Source organism: Schistocerca gregaria, chromosome 3 (assembly GCF_023897955.1).
Source record: "Schistocerca gregaria isolate iqSchGreg1 chromosome 3, iqSchGreg1.2, whole genome shotgun sequence".
Classification (NCBI taxonomy): Eukaryota; Metazoa; Arthropoda; class Insecta; order Orthoptera; family Acrididae; genus Schistocerca; species Schistocerca gregaria.
In genome coordinates, this window is record NC_064922.1 from 277,968,490 (window position 1) to 277,994,934 (window position 26,445).

Below are 26,445 nucleotides of genomic sequence, written 5' to 3' on the forward strand. Positions count from 1 at the left end.
ACAAAACACTTCACCTTATTGCAAAGGTGTTTTCTCAAGCAGAGATATCGTAGATAATCCCAAAGAGGAACCGAAAGATAAGTGGGCTCAAGAAGGTGTCGTCATGTAAAATGTAAGGAAATAGGTAGATGGTGAACTGATTAAATCAGATTTCTTTATTCTTATATTCGATAGCACAACACTTCAAAAGCACGTCGAGCCAGTTTCCTTTCCTGAAATATGTGGGATCGTGTCCCCATGTCAGTGTGCTCTTTTAAATGCCAGCACTCTAGTTGTAAGGGAGAAGCCATTTGTGGCAAATGTGATTAAGCCACACACAATGGCATCATTTATTCATTTCCTTAGAAGTGTGTGACATGCACCAGGGATTACTCTGCTTGGAGCAGAGACTGCAGTGTCTACCTTGATGAAAGGAAGAGACAGGAGCTCAAACCAACAAAGTGTATCTATCTTATATGGTGAGACCAAAAAGAACTAAAAGGCCATGAACCTCCCACTTCCACTAATGCGTTTACTTCAGCCAGTAAAATGCCTATTCCAAAAGCTGATCCCTCTACATAAATGGAGATTTCAGCTCTACTACCTACATCTGTCAGTTCAGTTGTAAAGGTGATGTTATTGCAGAGCCCATAGCTCCTCCCCCCCTCCCCCCTCCCCTCCTGAACATCAAGAAAGACCACGATTGCTGACATCGTAGAGCTCCAGGCACCTCAAAAGGCAGACTCCAGTGAAAAGATCAGGATTGCCACAGACATTCCTATGAATTCTCCTCCTCTGGCAAACAAATCAAATAGGAAGTGTTAACCACAGAAGACAAGTTGTAAACTGTCAGATAATGTTGATCACATATAATAGAATGTTTTTAATGATTCAGCTTTGGAGACAATAGAATGCAATGTTTGGGGCAGTCATCTAGCCCTAGACTAGGGCTATAACTGTTGCAGTACTCCCACTCAGATGAAGAGACAGGATGAAAGAAAAACCTCACCAGTAATTAGACATAGGATAGTGCCATACAAGTGCCCATAGCTATACCCCAAATTTGTCTGTAGGTAATGCCTTCTAAGCAGAAGTAATTGTGGGTGGGGATATAGTTGGCTATGGTGATTAGGAAGGGGGTTGTAGGTTTGGAATCCTTTGGGCGTTGGAAAAGGTAGTGTTCAATAGTGGTATGGTTGTGGACATTAGGAATGTTAGTGTAAACGGAGGTGGCATCAATAGTAACGAGCAGGGCACTATGTGGTAAAGGAACAGGAACTGTGGAGAGTTGGTGGAGGAAATGGTTGGTATCGTAAAAGGTAGGAGGGTAGGTTGCAGGTGGGTTGGTGTTGGTCTGTGAGAGCATAAGGGGAGATTTTGCTGGTGGTTGGTAGGTTTGATATGGACAGAGGTACTGATGTAAACACCTTTAAGGTGTAAGTCAACATCAAGGAAGGTGGCTTGTTGGGTTGAGGAGGACCAGGTGAAGCGAATGGGGGAGAAGGTTTTGAGATTATGGAGGAATATGGATGTGGTGTCCTCACCCTCAATTCAGATCGCAAAGACGTCATCAATGAATCTGAACCAGATGAGGGGTTTACTTCCTCACACTTGGTCCTAATCATGAAGTTATCAGTGGACCTGAACTAGATTTTGGAATCTGGGTGGTTAGGAAGGATTCCTCTAGATGGCCCATGAATAGGTTGGCATAGGATGGTGCCATGCAGATGTCATTTGCTGTACCATGGGTTTGTTTTGTAGATGATGTGTTCATAGGTGAAGTAATTGCAGGTGAGGATGTAGATGGTCATGGTGACCATAAAGGAGGTTGTAGTTTTGGAATCGTTGAGCATTGGGGAAAGTAGTGTTCAATAGCAGCAAGGCCACAGGAGAAAAAAACTTACCAACTGCACATAGCAGTGCTGCCCTATCCCCACCATATCCCAGCGCACACCCACAAGCAGCACTATGCCCTTCCCCACTCCTACCTTGCTATCTCTCCCCGTCCCTGCCCCAAGTTCCTCCTAACCCCTGACACCCGGACTGCCTCCCCTATCAGGTGCAGTTGCCCGTAGTCCAGCCTCGGTAGCTGGAGACAGTGGTCGTGTGTGTGTGCGATTTGTGCTTGCAGAATGAATATGTTTCCTACATTAGAAGAAGGCCTTTTGGACGAAAACTCATATGTATAGCAGTCTTTCTATTGGACATGTCTGTGACTCTAAATTTATGAAATGTGTTATATAAATATTTAAGTGCATGCATTTTGTTTGTTAAATATAAGCACGTAGAAATCACTTTCGCCTCTTTTTTTTGTAGACAGCAGGACCAATACAAATACAATGCAGTATGATACAAAAGAACCAGCTGGTAGAAGAGGGTCATGCGGAGTCACAAGTTGATGAAATACGAGTGCAACACAGGGTGACTGTCGTCATGGCCATGTGGTTGCCTTCAACTTCATAGCTTCAGCCCTTTAGTTTAAGGATATCTCATCCCCATATTTTGGTGCCATTCATGAATGGAATATCAACAGTTTCATGAGCTTTAGTGTGTGTTTATGGTAGTGCTTGCAAGGTACATGCTGAAACTAGTGAATTTCTGTGCTTGGTTGTTAGTACTTTGTGTTAATGGGATCAGCGTGGCCAGCTTTTCCAACAGTACAGTATTCATGCTGTATTTCCATCCTCACTTATTTGTAGGTGATGACTTCATGATACTCATTTATAGGTGATGACCTCGTGATACTTGTGTTGCTGAATGCCGTAGGGCATTTCTGGTTTTTTGCACAGTGTGTTCTTATTGGTTAAGAACTTCTGATAGAACTGATTAAGGAACTGTTCTAGCCATCGTCCCTTGGTTGTCAACAGAGAGCCTAATTTTATTTATGGCATCTGTCTTTTGAGTGAAGATAAAGTGATGCATTTCAGCATATAAATAAGGCTGATTTCACCAAGCAAGCATGTCTATCTGAGAAGCTAGTACTGATGCTTATTATAATAATGTCTTCCAAATCCGAAAATCATTCAGATTCAAAATTGTATACCCCACCTATGAAAAAGAGCATTCCCAGGAAGCAGTCTGTTAATGATGATAAAGTGGCCTAGGTGCTATATGCTTAGGGTCTGAACACTAAGGCAGTATCTAGTTCTAGGTGCATGACAATTACTAGCTTGGGCTGTTACATTAGTGATGTGCAAAAGCACCAAAATGCAGTATAGATCCATGGTCAGAAACATCTCGGTCAAGGATTAGGAGACTGAATACTTGCTGACAGCAGTCAGCTGATGGTAGCACATTTTAAATAATGAGTAATAGATGCTATTTACATTTACAGCTTTGTTCAAAATTGCATGTTCCACTTTTGTTGCAGACTTTATAACAGAGGACTGAGGTGAACTACATTTTTCATAACAATTCTGGCATTCTGCCATGGAGTTTGGAACCACAGCTGATTGAAATTAACATCTTGCTACAATATTTCAGTTGGCAATCAAGCAACCATCTTTAGGTCAGTTCCAAGACTAGTGTTTACTAGTGCTTGCAATCATATCTGTACTGAAACAAGATGTGCTGGAGTATGCTTACAGACTTTTGCTATGTGATAACCCTTTCTACTGGACATTCCATGTATTATTATAGTGCTGAAACACTGACATCTGTGAAATCTATCTAGAATCCGACTTTTAAGGAACCTTGGGAGTTTCACGAGGAAGAAGATCTTACTGTTCACTCATGGATTTCATTTGCATAAGACGGGGAAACACTCTCAAAGATAGCATTACCCACCCAGTGTAATGCCCAGCAGCAATTAATTTGGCCATTGAATCTTTACTCTCTGAGCATGCAAAATTGGTAGGAAACATCTATATGTATGTCAGCACAGCCCAGCAAAGTGCAATCTTGCAGCCAAGATCTCCCTGCATGTGCTGACCCACCATGTTTCAGTATAAATATAGCTGTCTGTATAGGAAATACTAGTTGTGGAATTTGCCACAAAATGGCTCCTTGGTTGTCAAACAAAATATTGTGGTGAGCTATTCATTACATCCGCAAACATAATAGAATGTTCACTATTTTGGGAAAATTTCAAGATATACAATCCTGTTATTGTATGCATAAGTTCACAGGCAGTAATGCTGTACATAGATAAAAAATTTGCATTACTCTGTAAGAACAAACAAAATCAGGCCATGTCTGCTCAATGTGAATAGGAACTTCCCTTTATATCCTAATGGACAAGGTGCATTGATTAAAATGCTAAGATTGTATTTGGAATAATTTCGTTAAAATATTCATTTTACCATCTTCACTCAGATTTATCATGGTTTCCCTATGTTTGTTTTTGTGATTTGTGGAATATTTGTTCAAAAATGACACAGCTGTTTTCTGACCTCATCTTTCCCCAATATGTTTTAATGCTCAATCTGGAATGCCTTTGATGTCAAGGTGACATTAAACCATTTCCCTTTTTTTTGTGCATTCTGCTAATGAGGGCAAGTCCATTGAAAATACAGGATCATACACAGTTTGAGGTGGGGCCCAGCATTTGAATTTAAATGCATCAGTGAATAACTGCAGGAATGTACTGGTAATGGAATGGAATACTAATTAAATGCAAAAGTAACTCTGTCGTGTTTTCACGACTTTACCACTGAACCGACGAAATTTTGTATGGAGGTAGGTTGAACTCCAAGGAAGATCGCAGGCTATCTTGTAAAAATGTATCTTTTTGAGTGTAGTTAACATTTTAAAATATGATGTATGTGAACGGCATGCAGGTGATGCTGGGGTGATGGTTGGTGACTCTTAGTGTCTGTATATTATTGTGTGGCAATGCAAATGTAATGATAATGTGAACTTGGTTTATGATATTGAGTTCCTTCACCACGTGGCATGGCTGGAGAGTTTTGGCGGAGATACAACAATAAAATAACATGGTAAACCAGAGAACCATAATTAAAACTATTACTATAAGCCTCACAAAACTACTGATTTAGCTCATAGTTCTAAGGGAACTGAAGCTGTGAAAGTTACTCGAATCCAACAAACCACAGAGCAATCTCATAACCAATGGAGCTTGGATGCAGAACATTGGGTGGCCTTAAGATCTACAGAAACATTAGAACAGCTTCAAGCCTGTTACATTTTAGACATTAAGTGTCACATGTCTCTTACAGTTTCCAGGACACTTGAAAACTCACAGTGACAGCATCTGTTAAAGGCTGTGTGACAAATAGCCATACCTTTACATGTGGAATGCGGGGGGCTTCTGGTGAGGGTGCTCTTGATTATGATCTATTAACTGACTGTTTTAATCATAAATTAGTTATCATTAGGAGGATGGAACAAAAATGTAGGCACCACAATGTATTAAAATGGGAGCAAAAAATGGTTGGTATATGTTGCTCTGCTGCCAAAATTTAGTACTAGGTGAGCCAGAGAAACCCCTTAAAAACTCTGCCTTTGCATGAATGTAGTGAATCGAGGCATTGTTAAATGTAGTTGGAAAATATAATACTTGCCTTCAGATTCAAAACACATTCATTATTTACATACATAATGGCACTGCATGCATTTTTTTTTTATACAAACGTCACTACATTACTATACCTACGCAGACATCTTGTAAAATTACTAGTTTGCTTATTTGCCATCACTCATCACAGCAAAACTACTGATACATGAGAGAGGCAGTGGGAAACAGCTAATAATAATGTACATAATTATAGTACTAGACATTCTTGCAATTACAGTTATTGGCAACTTTTTCTGTTAAAAATAAATAAATAAAAAAAGGAAGAAGAAAGAAATACATATTAACAAGACGAGCTGTAATTAGCTGCTCTCTGTTATCAAATACCTGACAAATAGCCAGCTTGACTTCATCAACATACTGAAAATATTTCTTCCTGACAATGCCTTCTATTTCAGTGCTGAAAATTCCATTTGGACACATCTTTGTGGATGTAATAGAAAAAGGTTAAAGAAAGTACTGATGTTACTTTAATTCAGCAGTTTTTAACATTATGTCCTTGTGTCCACAAATGTCTAGTTTGTTACCTTTTGCCCTTGATGTATAAAATCAGCCATTTTCAATAACCTGTGAAATTACTATGTTCACATATTTACACTGTGTTGCAATAATCTAAGGAAAATTGCTCTTACTAAACATATGGATATTAAAGACACAAATGTTTGACTTGATTGACAACATTCCGTCGTCATTATGATACCACTTTAATGTAAAATACCTGTCACACCTTTGTTGTAGAGATGAAGTTATTTCTGGAACTAATTTTAAATTTTACATTTTGTGTGATAGAACCACCAACGGAAGATAATCTTCTACAGAATACACTGTGGCCAGAAATTCAAAAACTGTATGGACATGGTTATGAACTCTATTCCTTAGCAGCAAGATCAGATGGGAAAGTTTTGGCATCAGCTTGCAAAGCTACGACTGCAGAACATGCAGCGATCATATTGTGGTTTGTAACATTTATTTACAGAAAACTTTGTAGATCATCTTACTTATCTGTAAACCTCCTGATTCCCCCCCCCCCCCCCCCCCCACCCCTTAAACTCACTCTCTCTCGCTAATTTATTATTATTATTATTGCTATTATTATTGCTTTTCTTTATCAGACGTCATGTCTGGTTAAAATTGGAAAGTGACGCGGATCTTGATCAATCGTGACTTCCTTTTAACTGTACGGTATATGTTACATTGCATTTAGGAACTTTCGGGTAATTGAACAAGTATCAATATCTACAGATTTCAGTAGTTGTACATATAAGTTTGGATGTAGCTGTATTGCGTTGATGTACTGGTGGATATTGTGTGGTATGACTCCTGTAGTTAATAGTATAATCGGTATAATGTCAACTTTATCCTGATGCCACATGTCCTTGACTTCCTCAGCCAGTTGGATGTATTTTTCGATTTTTTCTCCTGCTTTCTTCTGTATATTTGTTGTATTGGGTATGGATATTTCGATTAGTTGTGTTAATTTCTTCTTTTTATTGGTGAGTATGATGTCAGGTTTGTTATGTGGTGGTGTTTTATCTGTTATAGTGGTTCTGTTCCAGTATAATTTGTATTCATCATTCTCCAGTACATTTTGTGGTGCATACTTGTATGTGGGAATGTGTTCTTTTCTTAGTTTATGTTTTATGGCAAGTTGTTGTTGTATTATTTATGCTACATTGTCATGTCTTCTGGGGTAATCTGTATTTGCTAGTATTGTACATCCGCTTGTGATGTGATCTACTGTTTCTATTTGTTGTTTGCAAAGTCTGCATTTACCTGTTGTGGTATTGGGATCTTTAATAATATGCTTGCTGTAATATCTGGTATTTATTTTTTGATCCTGTATTCCAATCCTGAATCCTTCTGTCTCACTGTATATATTGCCTTTTCTTATCCATGTGTTGGATGCGTCTTGATTGATGTGTGGCTGTGTTAGATGATACGGGTGCTTGCCATGTAGTGTTTTCTTTTTCCAATTTACTTTCTTCGTATCTGTTGATGTTATGTGGTCTAAAGGGTTGTAGATGTTGTTGTTGTTGTCTTCAGTCCTGACGACTGGTTTGATGCAGCTCTCCATGCTACTCTATCATGTGCAAGCTTCTTTATCTCCCAGTACCTACTGCAACCTACATCCTTCTGAATCTGCTTAGTGTATTCATCTCTTGGTCTCCCTCTACGATTTTTACCCTCCACGCTGCCCTCCAATGCTAAATTTGTGATCCCTTGATGCCTCAAAACATGTCCTACCAACCGATCCCTTCTTCTAGTCAAGTTGTGCCACAAACTTCTCTTCTCCCCAATCCTATTCAATACCTCCTCATTAGTTACGTGATCTATCCACCTTATCTTCAGCATTCTTCTGTAGCACCACATTTCGAAAGCTTCTATTCTCTTCTTGTCCAAACTAGTTATTGTCCATGTTTCACTTCCATACATGGCTACACTCCAAACAAATACTTTCAGAAACAACTTCCTGATACATAAATCTATATTCGATGTTAACAAATTTCTTTTCTTCAGAAACGTTTTCCTTGCCATTGCCAGTCTACATTTTATATTCTCTCTACTTCGACCATCATCAGTTATTTTACTTCCTAAATAGCAAAACGTCTTTACTACTTTAAGTGTCTCATTTCCTAATCTAATTCCCTCAGCGTCACCCGATTTAATTTGACTACATTCCATTATCCTCATTTTGCTTTTGTTGTAGAGGAGGTAATGAAATTGCAGTGGTGTAGCCGATGTATTTATATGAGTGGTTGCTTTGTGTATTTTGCTAGTTTCTGCTCGTTCTATAAAGAATTTTCTTAAATTGTCTACCTGTCCATAATGTAGGTTTTTTATGTCGATAACTCCCCTTCCTCCTTCCTTTCTGCTTAATGTGAATCTTTCTGTTGCTGAATGTATGTGATGTATTCTATATTTGTGGCATTGTGATCATGTAAGTGTATTGAGTGCTTCTAGGTCTGCGTCACTGCATTTCTGTACGCCAAATGAGTAGGTAAATATTGGTATAGCATAAGTATTTATAGCTTTTGTCTTGTTTCTTGCTGTCAATTCTGTTTTCAGTATTTTTGTTAGTCTTTGTCTATATTTTTCTTTTAGTTCTTCTTTAATATTTGTATTATCTATTCCTATTTTTTGTCTGTATCCTAGATATTTGTAGGCATCTGTTTTTTCCATTGCTTCTATGCAGTCGCTGTGGTTATCCAATATGTAATCTTCTTGTTTACTGTGTGTTCCCTTGACTATGCTATTTTTCTTACATTTGTCTGTTCCAAAAGCCATATTTATATCATTGCTGAATACTTCTGTTATCTTTAGTAATTGGTTGAGTTATTGATTTGTTGCTACCAGTAGTTTTAGATCATCCATGTATAGCAAATGTGTGATTTTGTGTGGGTATGTTCCAGTAATATTGTATCCATAATTTGTATTATTTAGCATGTTGGATAGTGGGTTGAGAGCAAGGCAGAACCAGAAAGGACTTAATGAGTCTCCTTGGTATATTCCACGCTTAATCTGTATTGGCTGTGATATGGTAGTATTTGAATTTGTTTGGATATTAAGTGTGGTTTTCCAATTTTTCATTACTATGTTTAGGAACTGTATCAATTTAGAATCTACTTTGTATATTTCCACTACACTATCAAAAGCTTTTTGGCAATCAATGTATGCATAGTGTAGCGACCTTTGTTTAGTTTTAGCTTGATATGTCACTTCTGCATCTATTATCAGTTGCTCTTTACATCCTCGTGCTCCTTTGCAGCAGCCTTTTTGTCCTTCATTTATAATTTTGTTCTGTGTTGTATGTGTCATTAATTTCTGTGTAATGACTGAAATTAATATTTTGTATATTGTTGGTAGGCATGTTATGGGACGAAATTTAGCTGGGTTTGCTGTGTCTGCTTGATCTTTAGGTTTCAGATAAGTTGTTCCATGTGTAAGTGTATCAGGGAATGTGTATGGGTCTTCAATGTAACTGTTAAATAATTTATATTAAAAACAAAGAATCCAAGACTTACCAAGCGGGAAAGTGCTGGTAGACAGGCACAATAAAATAACACACAAACACACACACAAAATTACGAGCTTTCACAACCGGCGGTTGCTTCGTCAGGAAAGAGGGAAGGTAAGGGAAAGATGAAAGGATGTGGGTTTTAAGGGAGAGGGTAAGGAGCTATTCCATACCCGGGTTTCTGCCTCGACTGACATCTCTGCCCAAACTCTTTGCCTTTAAATATGTCTGCTTGTGTCTGTATATGTATGGATGGATGTGTGTGTGTGTGTGTGTGTGTGTGTGTGTGTGTGTGTGTGTGTGTGTGTGAGTGTGTGTGTGTGAGAGAGAGAGAGAGAGAGAGAGAGAGAGAGAGAGAGAGAGAGAGAGAGAGAGTATATATACCTATCCTTTTTTCCTCCTAAGGTAAGTCTTTCCGCTCCCGGGATTGGAATGACTCCTTACCCTTTCCCTTAAAACCCACATTGTTTCATCTTTCCTTTTCCTTCCCTCTTTCCTGACGAAGCAACCGCTGGTTGCGAAATCTCGTAATTTTGTGTGTGTGTTTGTGTGTTATTTTATTGTTCCTGTCTACCGGCGCTTTCCCGCTTGGTAAGTCTTGGATTCTTTGTTTTTAATATATTTTTTCCCATGTGGAAGTTTCTTTCTATTTTGTTAAATAATTTAGTTAGATGTGAATGTGTTGAGGTGAACTTCTTTAGCCTCCTACAGACCAACCGCAAATTAGAACAGCATGCCACCCTCCACCTCAAAAAACTATCCAATCTCCTGGTTTCCACCTCCGGAAAGGCAACTCACTCACCCTCCACAACCTTTCCAACAAACCTCAACCTCCTCTCATTGCACACAGACCCAGTCTCTCCTATCTACTCAATCTCCCACTTCCAGCTCCACTCCCCCCAACACCTCAAAATTGTAGTCAAAACAATCTGGAACCACAACACAGTAGTTAACGTTTCCTCCAAACCTCTCTCCCAATCCGAAACCTCAGTCCTATCCAAAGGCCTCACCTTCAGCCCCCCTCTCAGATTCAACCAAACTGCCCTTGTCAAAGGTTTACTGTCCTACACTTGTAGTCTCTGCTGGAAATATCACTTTGCCACGAAGAAAAATAATCTTGATCACACTCCTAACGATCCAACTCCCCAAGACGCAATCCAAATTGAACCCTGCCTGCAACAGTTCCGTCCTCCATCACAGCGGGACCCACCTCCTCTTCCTCAAAATCACCCTCTCCAAACCTTCCAGGGATTTCTCACTTCCAGCCTTGCCTCTCAATCTTTCTTAAAAAAACCTTAATCCTACTCCCAACATCACCACAGCCGAAGCCCAGGCTATCCGTGATCTGAAAGCTGACCGATCCATCATCATTCTTCCGGCTGACAAGAGTTCCACGACCGTGGTACTGGATCGTTGGGAGTATGTGGCTGAGGGACTGCGTCAGCTTTCAGACAACTCCATATACAAAGTTTGCCAATGTAATCCCATTCCTGATGTCCAGTCGGAGCTTCAAGGAATCCTCAGAACCTTAGGCCCCCTACAAAACGTTTCACCTGACTCCATCAAACTCCTGACCCCACCGACACCTCGCACTCCTACCTTCTACCTACTACCTAAAATTCACAAACCCAAACATCCCCGGCCGCCCCATTGTAGCTGGTTACCAAGCCCCCACAGAACGTATCTCTGCCTACGTAGATCAACACCTTCAACCCATTACATGCAGTCTCCCATCCTTCATCAAAGACACCAACCACTTTCTCGAACGCCTGGAATCCTTACCCAGTCTGTTACCCCCGGAAACCGTCCTTGTAACCATTGATGCCACTTCCCTATACACAAATATCCTGCACGTCCAGGGCCTCGCTGCAATGGAGCACTTCCTTTCACGCCGATCACCTGCCACCGTACCTAAAACCTCTTTCCTCATCACCTTAGCCAGCTTCATCCTGACCCACAACCTCTTCACTTTCGAACGCCAGACAGACCAACAATTAAAGGGAACAGCCATGGGTACCAGGATGGCCCCCTCATATGCCAACCTATTTATGGGTCGCTTAGAGGAAGCCTTCTTGGTTATCCAAGCCTGCCAAACCAAAGTTTGGTACAGATTTATTGATGACATCTTCATGATCTGGACTCACAGTGAAGAACAACTCCAGAACTTCCTCTCCAACCTCAACTCCTTTGGTTCCATCAGATTCACCTGGTCCTACTCCAGATCCCATGCCACTTTCCTTGACGTTGACCTCCATCTGTCCAATGGCCAGCTTCACACATCTGTCCACATCAAACCCACCAACAAGCAACAGTACCTCCATTATGACAGCTGCCACCCATTCCATATCAAACGGTCCCTTCCCTACAGCCTAGGCCCTCGTGGCAAACGAATCTGCTCCAGTCCTGAATCCCTGAACCATTACACCAATAACCTGAAAACAGCTTTCGCATCCCGCAACTACCCTCCTGACCTGGTACAGAAGCAAATAAACAGAGCCACTTCCTCATCCCCTCAAACCCAGAACCTCTCACAGACGAACCCCATAAGTGCCCCACTTGTGACAGGATACTTCCCGGGACTGGATCAGACTCTGAATGTGGCTCTCCAGCAGGGATACGACTTCCTAAAATCCTGCCCTGAAATGAGATCCATCCTTCATGAGATCCTCCCCACTTCACCAAGAGTGTCTTTCCGCCGTCCACCTAACCTCCGTAACCTCTTGGTTCATCCCTATGAAATCCCCAAACCACCTTCCCTACCCTCTGGCTCCTACCCTTGTAACCGCCCCTGGTGTAAAACCTGTCCTATGCACCCTCCCACCACCACCACCTACTCCAGTCCTGTAACCCGGAAGGTGTACATGATCAAAGACAGAGCCACGTGTGAAAGCACCCACATGATTTACCAACTGACCTGCGTACACTGTGACGCTTTCTATGTGGGAATGACCAGCAACAAACTGTCCATTCGCATGAATGGACACAGGCAGACAGTGTTTGTTGGTAATGAGGATCACCCTGTGGCTAAACATGCCTTGGTGCACGGCCAGCACATCTTGGTACAGTGTTACACCGTCCGGGTTATCTGGATACTTCCCACCAACACCAACCTATCCGAACTCCGGAGATGGGAACTTGCCTTTCAATATATCCTCTCTTCCCGTTATCCACCAGGCCTCAATCTCCGCTAATTTAAAGTTGCCGCCACTCATACCTCACCTGTCATTCAACATCATCTTTGCCTCTGCTTCTGCCTCGACTGACATCTCTGCCCAAACTCTTTGCCTTTAAATATGTCTGCTTGTGTGTGTGTGTGTGTGTGTGTGTGTGTGTGTGTGTGCGCGCGCGCGAGAGTATATACCTATCCTTTTTTCCCACTAAGGTAAGTCTTTCCGCTCCCGGGATTGGAATGACTCCTTACCCTCTCCCTTAAAACCCACATCCTTTCGTCTTTCCCTCTCCTTCCCCCTTTCCTGAAGAAGCAACCGTTGGTTGCGAAAGCTAGAAATTTTGTGTGTGTGTTTGTGTGTTATTTTATTGTGCCTGTCTATTTTATCTTTATTATTATTATAATAATTATTATTATTATTTAAAGTGACATATTAGTCTTACATGTTGTTCACCTTTCTTGTTCTTTTACGGTATTATGCTCATTGTACTGGAGTATGCAATGATTAATTGTATCTACTAAGATATGTGGCTGAAGTGTATGTAATGACCAAGACACTTTTGACACTGTGCTTATGTTGGCAGTTCATGGTCACTAGTTTTGTGTCAACAATGAAGAGAGTGATTGCTGACCATGTGTTTTTAATGCAAGAATGTCAAATTTATGAATTTCAAATATACCGGATGTATAGAAAAACAAACATCAACAATGCTTAGTATGTTCTACATCTGTACTTGGCAAACAGCTACGAAGTGCAACACAGATGGTACCACCCATTGTACCATATATTAGAGTTTTTGCCCATTCCGTTCACATATGAAATGCAGGAAAAATGAGTGGTTAAATACCTCCGTGTGTGCTGTAATTAGTTTAATCCTGTCTTTGCAGTCTCTATGAGAGCAGCGTGTAGTGGGCAGTAGTCGGTTTGTAGCTTCCTCATTTGATACCATTTCATGAAACTTTGCAACTAGCTTTCATGTGATAATTGGCATGCATATGCACATATTTGCTACTTCAGGTTTTTCAGCAGACCTGTCAGTCAGACAAACCAGTGACCATTTGTGGTTCCATTTACATTCATTTAATACCATCCTCTGTATGGATCCCACACACTTAAGTGATATTATAGGATCAATTCCAGGAGTGTTTTGTAGGCTGACTGCACTTTCCCAGTGTTATCAGTTAACTAAGGTGTTCCACCTGCATTACCCACAATAAGGCTTAAGTGTTTACGCCATTCCATACTCCCTTAATTTTTTTGCATGTAGGAATGCTTATGAGTGGACTGATTGCACCCATGGCTCATTGATATTGTTGTCATAAGATATTACATTTTGTGAAATGCATAGTTAGCATTTCTGAACATTTCAACATTTCTAAATCTTAACAAGATCTGATTGAATATTTGTGCAGCTTTTTTCATTTGGTACTTCATTGTATATAACTGTATCATATGCTAAAATTCTGAGATTATTATTCATATTGCCTGCCAGGTCATTAAAATACAATATGAACAGCAAGGCACACGGATCATTCGATGATTGCCCATCCAAGATCTTACTCCAGTCAGAAATTTTCTTTGCTACTCCATACGATCATGCTGTTGTTCCTAAGTGTTAGTGTGGTATTGCATCAAATACTTTACAGAAGTAAAGAAATAATGTGCTCCTACGTTATGTGGTAAAAGTAGCGGTTGGGTTTCGCAGGACTAATATTTTTGGAATCCATACTGGTTGCTGTGAATGAGGTCATCCTGTTCAAAACACCTTAACAGGCCCATTGAAGGAAGGTTATCAGACAGAGAACTCCTTCAGAGGTCACACACACACACACACACACACACACACACACACACACACACACACACACACAAACAAACAAACAAACCTGTTGCCTCTGGGCAGTGAGCAGTAATCTTAGGAGGATTAGCAGTGTGGTACAGAAGAGGCATGGGATGGAGAGGGAGAACGGTACTAGGTTAGTTGTAAAGGGAAAATGCTGTAGTGGTACCTGTGTTAGTCTGCAGGGGTGTGATGGGGCAGGATGGGGGGCTACTAGGTGCAGCATTTTTGAGGCTGTGCTGGATTCGTTTTACACTTGTTGTGCTATACTTGCTGGTTCTTCAGAAGTTTCTTTACTGTGACACCTTACTGTTGAAATGTCTGTCATCTGAAACTCTTCTACTAGGTAGATACTTAGCCTGCGTGTGATCAACAATTCTTGTAAACCTTAGCAATATTTCACTAAATGCTCCTGACCAAAGCTAAATGTTTCAGATTCTTCCTTGAGATATGAAATTGCTGTCTTTTTATCTAGTTTACTGAAAATATAAATCTTTCCGCTTGTTTTACTTGATCTTTCTTCTTCTGCAGTTGTTGTTGCTACAGCTGTTTTGTAGTTGCTGACATTTTCCTTGAGGACACCTTCAAAGAGACTATGTCTATTTTTTGATAGTAGGTGTAATATATTTCTGTTGTAAGTGCATTTATGAACTGTCTGCTCTAAGTAATTTTAAGAGGAGGCTGCTACATCTGTTTCCTCATACAGCAAGGTCGATGGTTTGCTGTATACAATGCAGAAGACTTGGCCCCTTTTGGTAATTAAGAGGTGGCTATCAACACTGAATTGGGATGAAGTTGTATAATAGGGCTACAAGAAGCAGAATGTTCACTCCGCAGTATTGCAGAAAGACCTGGCAGGAATGTAGCCACTGTAAGATTCCTCGCAGCTGTGGCCAAGGGAAAGTGTGGTTGCAACAAAATTGGGCCCTGGACTGCCAGACGACACTACCAAGAGAGAAGACCATCGTGTTTGGCGTGTGGCACTGGTGCATCGTACTGCATCTGCAGCAGCAATTTAAGCAGTGACACAACAAACTGTTACAAATCACTTACCTCAAGCATACTCTGAGCCAGGTGTCCAGTAATGTTGTGCATTCTACCATCCCAAACCATTGCCATTTGAGAGTTGATTGGTGCAAAGTGAGAGGACGTTGGACAGCAGGGTGGAGGTCTGTTTGTAATGAAAGCTGGTTCTGCCTTGGTGCCAGTGATGGCCGTGTGGTGGTTAGGAGGCCAGTTGAGGGACTGGAATTAACCAGTCTCTATGCTTGACACACTGGATGTACATTTGGAGTTATGGTCTGGGGTGCAATGTCATATAACATCTGGAGCACTCTAGCGGTTGCCCCACAGACATGGATTGCAAAATTGTGCATCAGTCTGTTGTGTTGCCATTCCTGAAAAGCATTCCAGGGAGTGGTCTCCACCAGTATAACATTTGCTCACACACTGCTGTTGTAACCAAACACGTTCTGTAGTGAGTCAACATGTTGCCTTGGCCTGCTCGATCACTAGATCTCCACAAGAAACATTAACCATCCCGTACTGACTGACCAAGTGCAACAGACATGCAACTCCATTCCAGAAACTGGTATCTGACACCTGTACAGCATAACACGTGCATGTTTGCATCCTTTCATTCGACATTCTAGTGGTTGCACTGATTGTTAATGTACCAGCATTTCACATTTGCAATGGCTTATCTCATGCATACATTAACCTGTGATCTTGCACTGTTAATCACTTAAATATAAGGGGAGTTAAAAAAAAGAAACGGGCTTGCATAATTACAGAAACCAGTACCTGTATATTAGAAGTGTTGACCCTGGCTGTTGAGACACATATCCCACTGTGACCCAAGGCAGTGAATAGCTGTCTCATAAAGTTCCCAGGTCAGCGATGTTAACCAGTTCTGCACGTACAGCTGGATGTCATTGTCTGAGGTGAATCGTTTGCCCCTCAGAGTCTTTTTAAGGGGACCAAAATTGGCGTAATCACAGGGAGAGAGGTCCAGACTGTATGGAGAGTGGCCGAGAACCTTCCATTTTGAACTTCTGCAGGAGTGCCACGACCGTGTCAGCCGTATGAGGCTTTGCATTATCATGGAGCAGAATGGCCTGTGGGTGAGATTGCCTGGTCATTTTGATTTCATTACTTGGCGAAAGGTAGTCAAGGTTTTGGAATAACACTGGGCATTCACTGTTGTCCCATGCTGCAGCAAGTGAATCAACAGGGGTCCATCTTGGTCAAAGAAGAATGTCAGCATAACCTTTCCTGCACTCGTGTGGATGGACTTGGCATTTTTGGTGGTGGTGACCCTAGATTCTTCCCCTGGAGACTTTTGTCATTTTGATTCTGGTTCGAAGTGATGACACCATGACTCATCTCCAGACGCTACTCGTGCCAGGAACGCATTCCCTCCCCGAGCATAGTGCTGCAGATGAGCAAGACAGTGGGCCATTCAACATGCTTCCTGGTGTGGTTGAAGACTGTGAGGCACCTGTTGGGCACACACTTTGTGCATGTGCAATCGTTCCTTTATGATGGTGTGAACACTTCCGATGCTCAATCTGACCATGACGGCTATGGCTTTCTCTGTCACTCGGCGGTCCTGTGCAATGAGCGCATCCACCAGCTGGACGATGTCATCTGTAATGCAGTGTGGTGCTCCAGACCATGCGTCATTGGCTAACGACACCCATCCTTCCCTGAAGCACTTGTGCCATGTCTTGGCCCTTGCACGGGACTTGCAGAGTTTGCCGTACACTTGTGACATTTGTTGATGAAAGTCTGTTCTTCCTATTACCTCCACTGTCGGAAAATGAACAACACCTCTTTGCTCTTCTGTTGACACCTCCATGTCACTGTTTACAATGCGACTGGCAGCATTGGATGATTGATGCATGCTGCTGCTAGTTCTGTATAGTCACGTGACATGCATGCGTGCCCTCTAGCGAGGACTGTGAACTTCCACACACTGTTCGGAACCACACCTTCAACACAGACCACGATATTACCCTCCTGTCACTGGTTTGCACATTCCGGACTTTGGCTCATTTCTTTTTGAACGCCCCTTTATGTTACCAAAAGACAAATGTATTCCCAAAATTTCATTACTCTACGTTAATTATTTTTTGGGGTTGCAATTTTTTCCATCAGTCTACATAAACTGCTTTACAAGGAGCAGCAAACTGGTCATTTTTCAAAAGGGACTCCTGTCTGGGAATGCGTAATTTTGAGGCTGTAGAGTGTGGATATTTAAGGTGGTTGGACTCAAGATCTTCTTCAGGTTGTGTTTAGTAACCAAATTACTGATGCAGCATGTTAGCTGCCTGTGAGAGGTGGATGCACAGGCTGTGCCTAATAGCATTTTTTTGTTCTTACTATAACTGAGTGCAGTAATGTTGTGGATCATGTTATAACACAAGTAGTGAAAGGATTGATTTGCTGTTTATATATCATAAAAGTGATGGAAATAGCAAAGCTTGTGTATGATTGTGTATGGAAATGTTTCCCTAACTGAACTACTCAACACCATTTGACATAAAGAACAGTTGAAAGGAGAATAATAGAGGCAAGAAAATTGTAAGTAAATACTGTAGCTTCCACCTCGGGTAATTTCAAAGCTGTAGGATGTGCGAGTTGAAAAGTACATGTTGTTTGCTTGTTTCATTTACTCTGTGAAGAAATTGTGCTATGTGAAATTGAGAAATTTTCATATGGTATGCCTTTTGAATATTTTACCAATTAGACTGCACTTCTGCTGGTGTTAGGTGTTGGAAATGGTAATGCACATCTACTTTCAATTCACCATAGTAGTTGATGTCTATCCATTGTGCAATTGTATTGACAGCCTTATGTATTTCAGTCACAATCTGACGTTTTTGCTACTCACTGATGAACGCACATTCACTGAAGACACCTCTGTAAACTAGCACAACAATCATATTTAGGCATAAAATCCACATTCACACTTCCCACTGTATTGGACGTATTGTCAAAGGTTTGTCAGGAAATATAATTGGAAAACAACAGAGCTCCAGATCACTTTGAAGCAATTATGCTGCTCCATGTGGATGACACACACACACACACACACACACACACACACACACACACACACACACACACACAGAGAGAGAGAGAGAGAGAGAGAGAGAGAGAGAGAGAGAGAGAGATTGGTGGAGTGTGAAAAGGGGATCTGTTCATGGCCACCACAGTCAGAAAATTTTGCAGCTGTTCACTGTCTTCTGTGGGGTAATCTGAAGACAATGATGTATACTACTCACGTAATCACCTTCTTGCACAGCTCCATACTGCAACTAAAATGACAAGTGCACAGTTGCACTTACTTTACTTTTTGTTTAAGTCTTTACATTGCTGATGTACACCCTACACTCAAGTGGAGGTAGAAATTTTGCAATCCTTTTGATTGATTTTTTTTTTTTCCACAGATGTTATAGATGTACTTACTGATATGTGAAACTTCTGGACATGTGTTCTTCCTTGAAAAATGAGCAGTTCAGGATCCCACTAAACCAGCTAAGCATTCTACAGGTGCAGTCCATGCACCTTATAGTGACAGATAAATAGTTGTACAAATAATTATGATAGAAGGAAACTTTGTCAATACTGTTCTCAAACTTCAGTGCTGCATTTTGGACAGGATATCCCTCTTTATAAATGACTAACTTGCCTTTCTGCATAACATACTAATAATTGACATTGATATTTTATACATCATATGTATTTCAGCTTGTGGTTGTGGTTACATTGGGACACACAAGGCTATTGTAAATTTCCATGAGAAAAGTAAAGAGCACTAACAGATCAGCAGTCATTGTCACTGGCTACTGACAGCCTTCGTTTTGGATATACAACAATCTGGGCAATCTGAGGTTGTGCTTTGGTTATAAAGGAGAGGTTAGCTAAAATTCATCTCTGGAAACATATAATTTATTTACTGTTTTGTCATTGACTACTCATGGCAACTGCACCAAATACCGACTTCTATGAACTAGCTCTACTGGATTTTTCAGTATCTGTTACAGGTATTGGAAATGTTGTATATCATTGAAGATTGCAAATTCACACATTTCTGACATATTTTGAAAAAAGAAAACAATCATTTTCTTATGTATGAGGATGGTTTGAAAAGTTCTCTGAACAGAATAGGGGAGGGGGGGGGGGGGGAAGAACTTACAGCACTGAAACATTTTTTTTATTTTCATCGTTGTCTCCTTGTACATTAATGCTCTTAGTTCAATGATGTTCCAGAGCCTTGATCCCATCTCAAAAATGAGTTTCCTACAAGCCTGCAAAATAGTTGTCAACTCCGGCTATCAATTCTTCGTTTGAAGTGAATCTTCGTCCACCAAGAAAAATTTTCAGTTTTGGGAAGAAGTGGAAGTATGACATAGCCATATCAGGTGAATAAGGCAGTTGTGGCAACAATTCATACCTTAGTTTGCCATGGCGACACATGGCAGCACCTGTGCGGACGCGCATTTCTTGATGGAAGAGGACTTTCTTCCTTGCTGATGTGTGCGACGTCCTTAGGTTAGTTAGGTTTAAGTAGTTCTAAGTCTAGGGGACTGATGACCTCAGATGTTCAAAGTCACATAGTGCTTAGAACCTTCCTTGCTGAACCTGGCCTTTTTTCACGTATCTTTTGTAGCAATTTGTCCAGGAGGTTAGCATATTATTCTCCAGTAATTGTTTGCCCAGTGGGGATATAATCTACGAACAGAATCCCCTTCGCATCCCAGAACACTGATGCCATGACTTTTCCCGCTGAAGGAATTGTCTTTGCTTTCTTTCGTGGTGGAGAATCAGCATGTTTCCACTGTTTTGACTGTTGTTTTGTCTCTAGGGTATAGTAGTGCACCCAAGTTTCTGTGGTCACAAACTGGCGCAAAAAATCTTGTTTGTTTCTCCTAAAATGGGCCAAACATTGTTCTGATATGTCCATTCTCACACATTTTTGATCCAGCATCAAGAGTTGTGGCAATCATCTTGCAGATAATTTTTTCATTTCTAATTCTGCAGTTAAAATGTGATATACCCTTTCAGATGACATATGGCAAGCGTGAGCAATTTCATGCACTTTCAGTCGTCCATCCTCCATGACAATTTTGTGCACTTTTACAATGATTTCTGGAGTAGTCACACATCTTGGCCGACCACTGTGCGAATCATCATTTAAGCTTTCCCGACCAAATATAAATTCATTTTTCCACTTGGCAATAATTGAGTATGAAGAAGCAGAGTATTCTGGAAATTGGCATGATTTTCATACCTTTCTTTACGAAGTATTTAATCACTGCTCAAATCTAGATTTTTTTTTTAATTTTAATTTTTATTTTTCTTTTTTTCTTTTTTCGCAAATCACTCGCGGGGACAACAACAGAGTCATGTCACCACCACAGCTCTCTTCCAAGAGCACTGACACGGCACGTGTTTACAGGCAACAGTCCAATGAATATCACATGAACAACTTGTTGCACTAGTGCTGACTCTCGTGGTGATTCCGAGAACTTTTCAAACCACCCTTGTACATAGACTGAAGAAGTGGATGAAATTTTGTACCAAAGCTGGGAATCAAACCTGGGCCTCCTGCTTACAAGGCAGGTGCACTAGCCACTAAGCCACTTTAGCACAATGGTTCACACAACTTCACAGATTACCCCAGCACGCCTCCCACCTCGATCCAAAGTCCCACTGCCACCCCAGTCTACTTTAAATCCCTTTACACATGAACAGAATTGCCAAAGCAGCGTGAACTACTGTGCCAAGATGGCTTAGTGGCTAATGCACCTGCCTAGTAAACAGGAGACCCTGGTTCAGTTCTGTGCCTTGATACAAATTTTCACTCAGCGATTTGGTCTGTATACATAAAATCTTACCTGTATGAGACAACCAGTAAAGTCTCTGAAACTGTGTCATTTGAATTATTTTCTTCAAAATTGAGGAGCATTCATTTAAAAACAAATAACTGCTCAGTATTCCAGAATTGAGATTTTTGTAGTTATAAGTCAAGCTTGTTGCCATGCATGACCTGTTGAAATCGTTTGGTTGAAATGCAACATTTGCTGTTGTTATTGTATGTTGAAAATGAGGTTTTACAAAACTCAGTATGTACTCTCAGCCAAGGACATCATTGTCAATAATAATGTGAGAGAGGTTTCTGTGGAGAGGGAGGGAGGGGTGCGGTCACGGTATAGGGAAGTATTTGTCACTGGAACCATCATTATAAATTAGTCATTTACACAACAACATACCTGTGTTACGGAGAAGTTTGCAGTAAAAGAGTAGGTTGTTAAACTATGAAATGGAGGTCAATAGAAGTGATTCAGAAAACGTTGTATATTTGACTGAGTGCATGGGTAGCAAGAATTCCTGGCTGAGAGTGAAATCATCCAAAAAAAATAAGTGCAGTAAGAACAAGAAAATGCCAGATAATGCACTTTGGAATGGGCTACCAGACGTACCAGTGAACCAAAAAGCCTTAGGAAGAAAAGAATGCAGAACAAGCAGATCTCACGTGATGATATCACAGCTTTTCATTGTTACATAAATAGTTTAAACAAAACTGAGTATGATAAATTGTTCCTGAAATATGTGGTAATCACATCACCAAAATGCAGGAACATCAAGAAAGAGGCAAAATGGAAGAATATTGTTCTGAAAAAGGACAGTACAAGGAAAAATACATGACCAGACAGTATCTGTATGTGCCCCAATATTTCAAGCAACCTAAGGTACCCAAAGAGAGACTCTCAAATTTGGCCAATAAATTTCATGTAACAGGGGAGTTATCAGCTGAAAATGGAGGGGCAGGGCACAGCACTACTGAAGATGAGAAAGTTATAAAAGTTATAAGGAATGATATCAAAACATTCAGGTGTAGAGAGATACACTATTCAAAGAAAAAGTCCGAAAGGGGATATTTACAATCCTAACTGAATACAGTCAAAATGTGGAAACATTTCTGTAAAAAAAGGGAAATGTCAGGCCTTTTTACTTGCTCTTTATTGAAGTAAAAACATATTTTCTGTCACTGTTTTACTTGACATTTAAAATTCCCCATACAGATGCAAAATTGTCCACTGAAATTAAAAAAAAAGGCACACAATCTGAAAAAAAAAAAAGAATCAGTTAGTAATAAACTACTAGTTGCACAAACACTGTACAAACAAAGTTCTATGCAGTAATGGAGGAGGAAAATACAAACGTGGTTAAAAAACAACAAAAATAATGTAAATGGATAGATAAAAAAATGTAAATGGATAGATAAAAAAAACTACTCACCAAGCGGTGGCAGGACACACACACACACACACACACACACACACACAAGGATTTAACTTTTACAAGCTTTCAGACCTGTTTGCTCTTTCTTCTGGCAGAAGAGTTGAAGGGGAAGGAAGAGGGGTGAAGGAAAAGAACTGGAGATGTTTAGGGAAAGGGGTACAAAAAGGACTTCAACTCCGTTGCACCAGAAGCCTTATGATCTAAGATACCTTTCAAAATAACTGTTCAGCGATTGATGACTTATGAAATGTCTAAGAAGAAGATATTGTTTTCAGTATCGGACACTTAAAATGTAGTCCTGTAGATTTTGAAGTATGAAAATCCAGAAACTGCAACCAGGAAGTGAGGAAAGCAGCCACACTGGAAAAGAACAACATGGTTGGCAAAGAAAAGAATACGGATGTCCTAAAACTTATGAGGCATTTTAATGTACCATAAGGAGCAGAAGAGTTTTATAAGGAGCTTATTGAAAGTGATCAATAGATTTCCACTTCAGTGTTGCTGTAGCCAGTGTTTTGTGTTCTATGCCAATTGTTTGTTACCATTTTCACTTCAGCTTATCAAATATTAAGGAAAAAGTGTGATACTAAGGTGTGACATTGTAATGCGTTATTGTTTTTCTATGCAAAATGAACAGTAAAGTAACTTTCTTTGTAATTAATGTTAAAGATACAAACAATGTGTACATTAACAAAAATTTTAGCTTCCATTTTTGCATGTATCAACTTTTGAAAAAAACTTGGAAACTTTAGAATGATAATTTTAGGAAATTCAAGCGCACAGCCAGAATCATGCTTATGAAAGTAGTGCAAATATTAAATTATCTCATTTATGTAATTACTACTTCAGTGTGATGTTAAAAAAAGTGTTTCCTCAGTAATGTACATTTTGAATTTATCGATTTCTGAAAAAATGCTCCTCAATTGCTTAGTCAGTGTTGCCTGAGAATGACTAGATAAGAGAGGATGAGAAAAATTTCTTGGTAAGAGAGAATGGGACTGAGGCAGGAAAAGCGAAAGCAGTGCACTCATTTGTAGTTGAAAGGAAGAAAAAAGGGAAAGAGAGAAAAGTTTGTGGTAAGGGGAGGTCAGAAAGAAACACACACATTTAGGTATAGTTAAGCAACAAAATTGATGATTGTTTCAAAAGTTGTTTTCCTCAAATTATTCAATTTGTTGATATAATGTTAGTATTTGATAGTTGCTGTTCTTTTTATTCGTTTACTGAACAAACATAAATGTTTGTGATGTTTAACATAATTACAACCAGTTTTGTATTATTTAGTATTACTACACTGGTCAGCCAGAACATTATGACCACCTACGAATAGCCAGTATGTTCACCTTTGGCAGGGATAACAGCAGTGATGCATCATGGCATGGAAGCAGTGAAGTCTTGGTAGGTTACTAGAGGAGTTTTCATCACATGTGCACACACACAAGTCACCTAATTCCCATAAATTACAGTGAACAGGAACGATGAACTGTAATGCAACATTCAATCACATCACATGTTTGTTTGATTGGGTTCAGATCCAGCAAGTTGGGGGGCCAGCACGTCAATTGGAACTCACCACTGAGTTTCTCAAACCACTCTCATCACTCGTGGCCTTGTGTCATGGCAAATTATCTTGTTGAAAAATGCCACTGCTATCAGGAAACATTATCGTCATGAAGGGGTGTATGTGGTCTGCAACCAGTGTATGACACTCCTTGGTGGTAATGGTGCCTTGCATGAGCTCCACTGGGCCCATAGATGCCCTTATAAATGTTCCCTAGAGCATACAGAAGCACCCACCAGCTTGTCTCCAACCCGCGGTAGAAGTGTCAAGGGGTGTTCTCCTGGAAGACAGCAGATTCATACTCTCCAATCAGACTGATGAAAACTGTATTAGAATTCATCAGACCATGCAGAGCTCTTCTTCTACACCAATTTCTTGTGCCGATGATCATTTGCCCACTTTAGACATAGTTGCCGATGTTGTGGTGTTAACTTCAGCACTTGCATGGTTCTTCGGGAGCAGAGGCCCATCATCAGGAGTGTTTGGTGCACTGTGTGTTCAGACACACTTGTACTCTGCCCAGGATTAAAGTCTGATGTTAGTTCTACCACAGTTCACCGCCTGTCCTGTTTTAGCAGTCTGCCCAGCCTACGACATCCAACATCTTTAATGAGTGGTGGCCTCCAACCCCACGACGTTTGGACATTGTTTCTCGTTGGTTGTGTCACTTATTAAAGGTATCCCCAAAGCACTTCTTGAACACCTGACAGTTCATGCAGTTTCTGAAATGCTCATGCCAAGCCTCCAGGCCTTTGTGATCTTCCCTTGGTCAAACTCAGATAGATGACACACCTTTCCCATTCTACACAGGGACAGTATGCTTACTGATACTATGTGCTGCGTGCATTTGTCTGACGAGTAGTCATTCCTCACCAGGTGACTGCTATTCCTTGGAATGGGTTTATATTGATAATGTGTCAGTGGTCAAAATGTTCTAGTTGATCAGTGTATTTGCAATAGTTGTAGTCAGTTACAGTTAAGTTTTTCAGTTAGCAGATGTCACTAGCCCTTCAAATCTTCTTTAGGCAAGTGGACTCATGGCAGCAGTATCAGAAGCTCACTTTTCACCAGTTGACTGTGACACAGTTGGCCTTTTCTCCTGATGGTGTGTACTTACTATCTGTGTCACGAGACAGACGATGGGGCTTGTTTCAGCGAACTGCCAGTAAGATGATGATCTGTATTATTATATGATGATTAATTTGTTGCTTGACTTGGAATTCTGATTAAAGTTATTTTATTGAAATAATTTCTTTTCCTCGTTTTATAATAATTCTGTATTATAATAACTTTGTGAAAATATTTTCCAGACAGCGAAAGATATGAATTAGTTGTTGGATCAGATAAAAAGTCAGGCATACATACTCGCATTATATGGTGCTGTGCCTGGACTCATGATTCATCTCACTTTGCAACTGGATCCCGTGATGGCAAAGTGGCTATTTGGAATGTAAAAGGAGAAAGCAGGACAGTACCTTTGGAGCTGAAAGGACAGTCAGTAACTGCACTGGCATTTGCACCTCATTTACCCACTGATGAAAGTGCTCATGTTCTGGCTGTGGGACTTGATTCTGGAATAATAATGATTTATGAATGGAATCTTTCTGAATGGACCAAGTGCTTGATTTTAGGTAATAAGTATCCTTTTCTCTTAATTTTATGGTGTTGTATTTATTTGTGAACTTGTTACATAGAAAAAAAGTAAGTTGAAACCCTGAAGAGTGTGTGTGTGTGTGTGTGTGTGTGTGTGTGTGTGTGTGTGATGAAAAATTTAAAATAGTAGAGCATTAACTGTGCTTACATACTGTGCCTTAGGAATAACTGGAGTAGGACTGACTGACATAGAAATTAAAGTACTTTGGTGGATCTTAAGTATTTAGAATTTTTGGAGATTGCTTCACCAGAAATAGGGTAAAGTCAGGGATTTAAGGAACAAAAGAAATAAAAAGAAAAGAAAGAGAGAGAGAGAGAGAGACAGGTTTTTATGTTTGCATTTCCATTATTCTTGCTATTCCACAGAAATGCTGGAGGTTT

At 40.4% G+C, this 26,445-nt stretch overlaps 1 protein-coding gene across 2 annotated transcripts in view; it reads left to right on the forward strand.

The window, feature by feature from the left end:
- LOC126354181 (elongator complex protein 2) overlaps positions 1–26,445 on the forward strand; it is a 78,817-nt gene that overhangs the window by 47,603 nt on the left and 4,769 nt on the right. For both annotated transcript variants that reach the window (XM_050003624.1, XM_050003625.1), the window contains exons 9-11: positions 6,302–6,467; positions 25,437–25,576; positions 25,722–26,049. In XM_050003624.1, the coding sequence (XP_049859581.1) occupies positions 6,302–6,467; positions 25,437–25,576; positions 25,722–26,049 (634 nt within the window). The remainder of the gene's footprint in view (positions 1–6,301; positions 6,468–25,436; positions 25,577–25,721; positions 26,050–26,445) is intronic.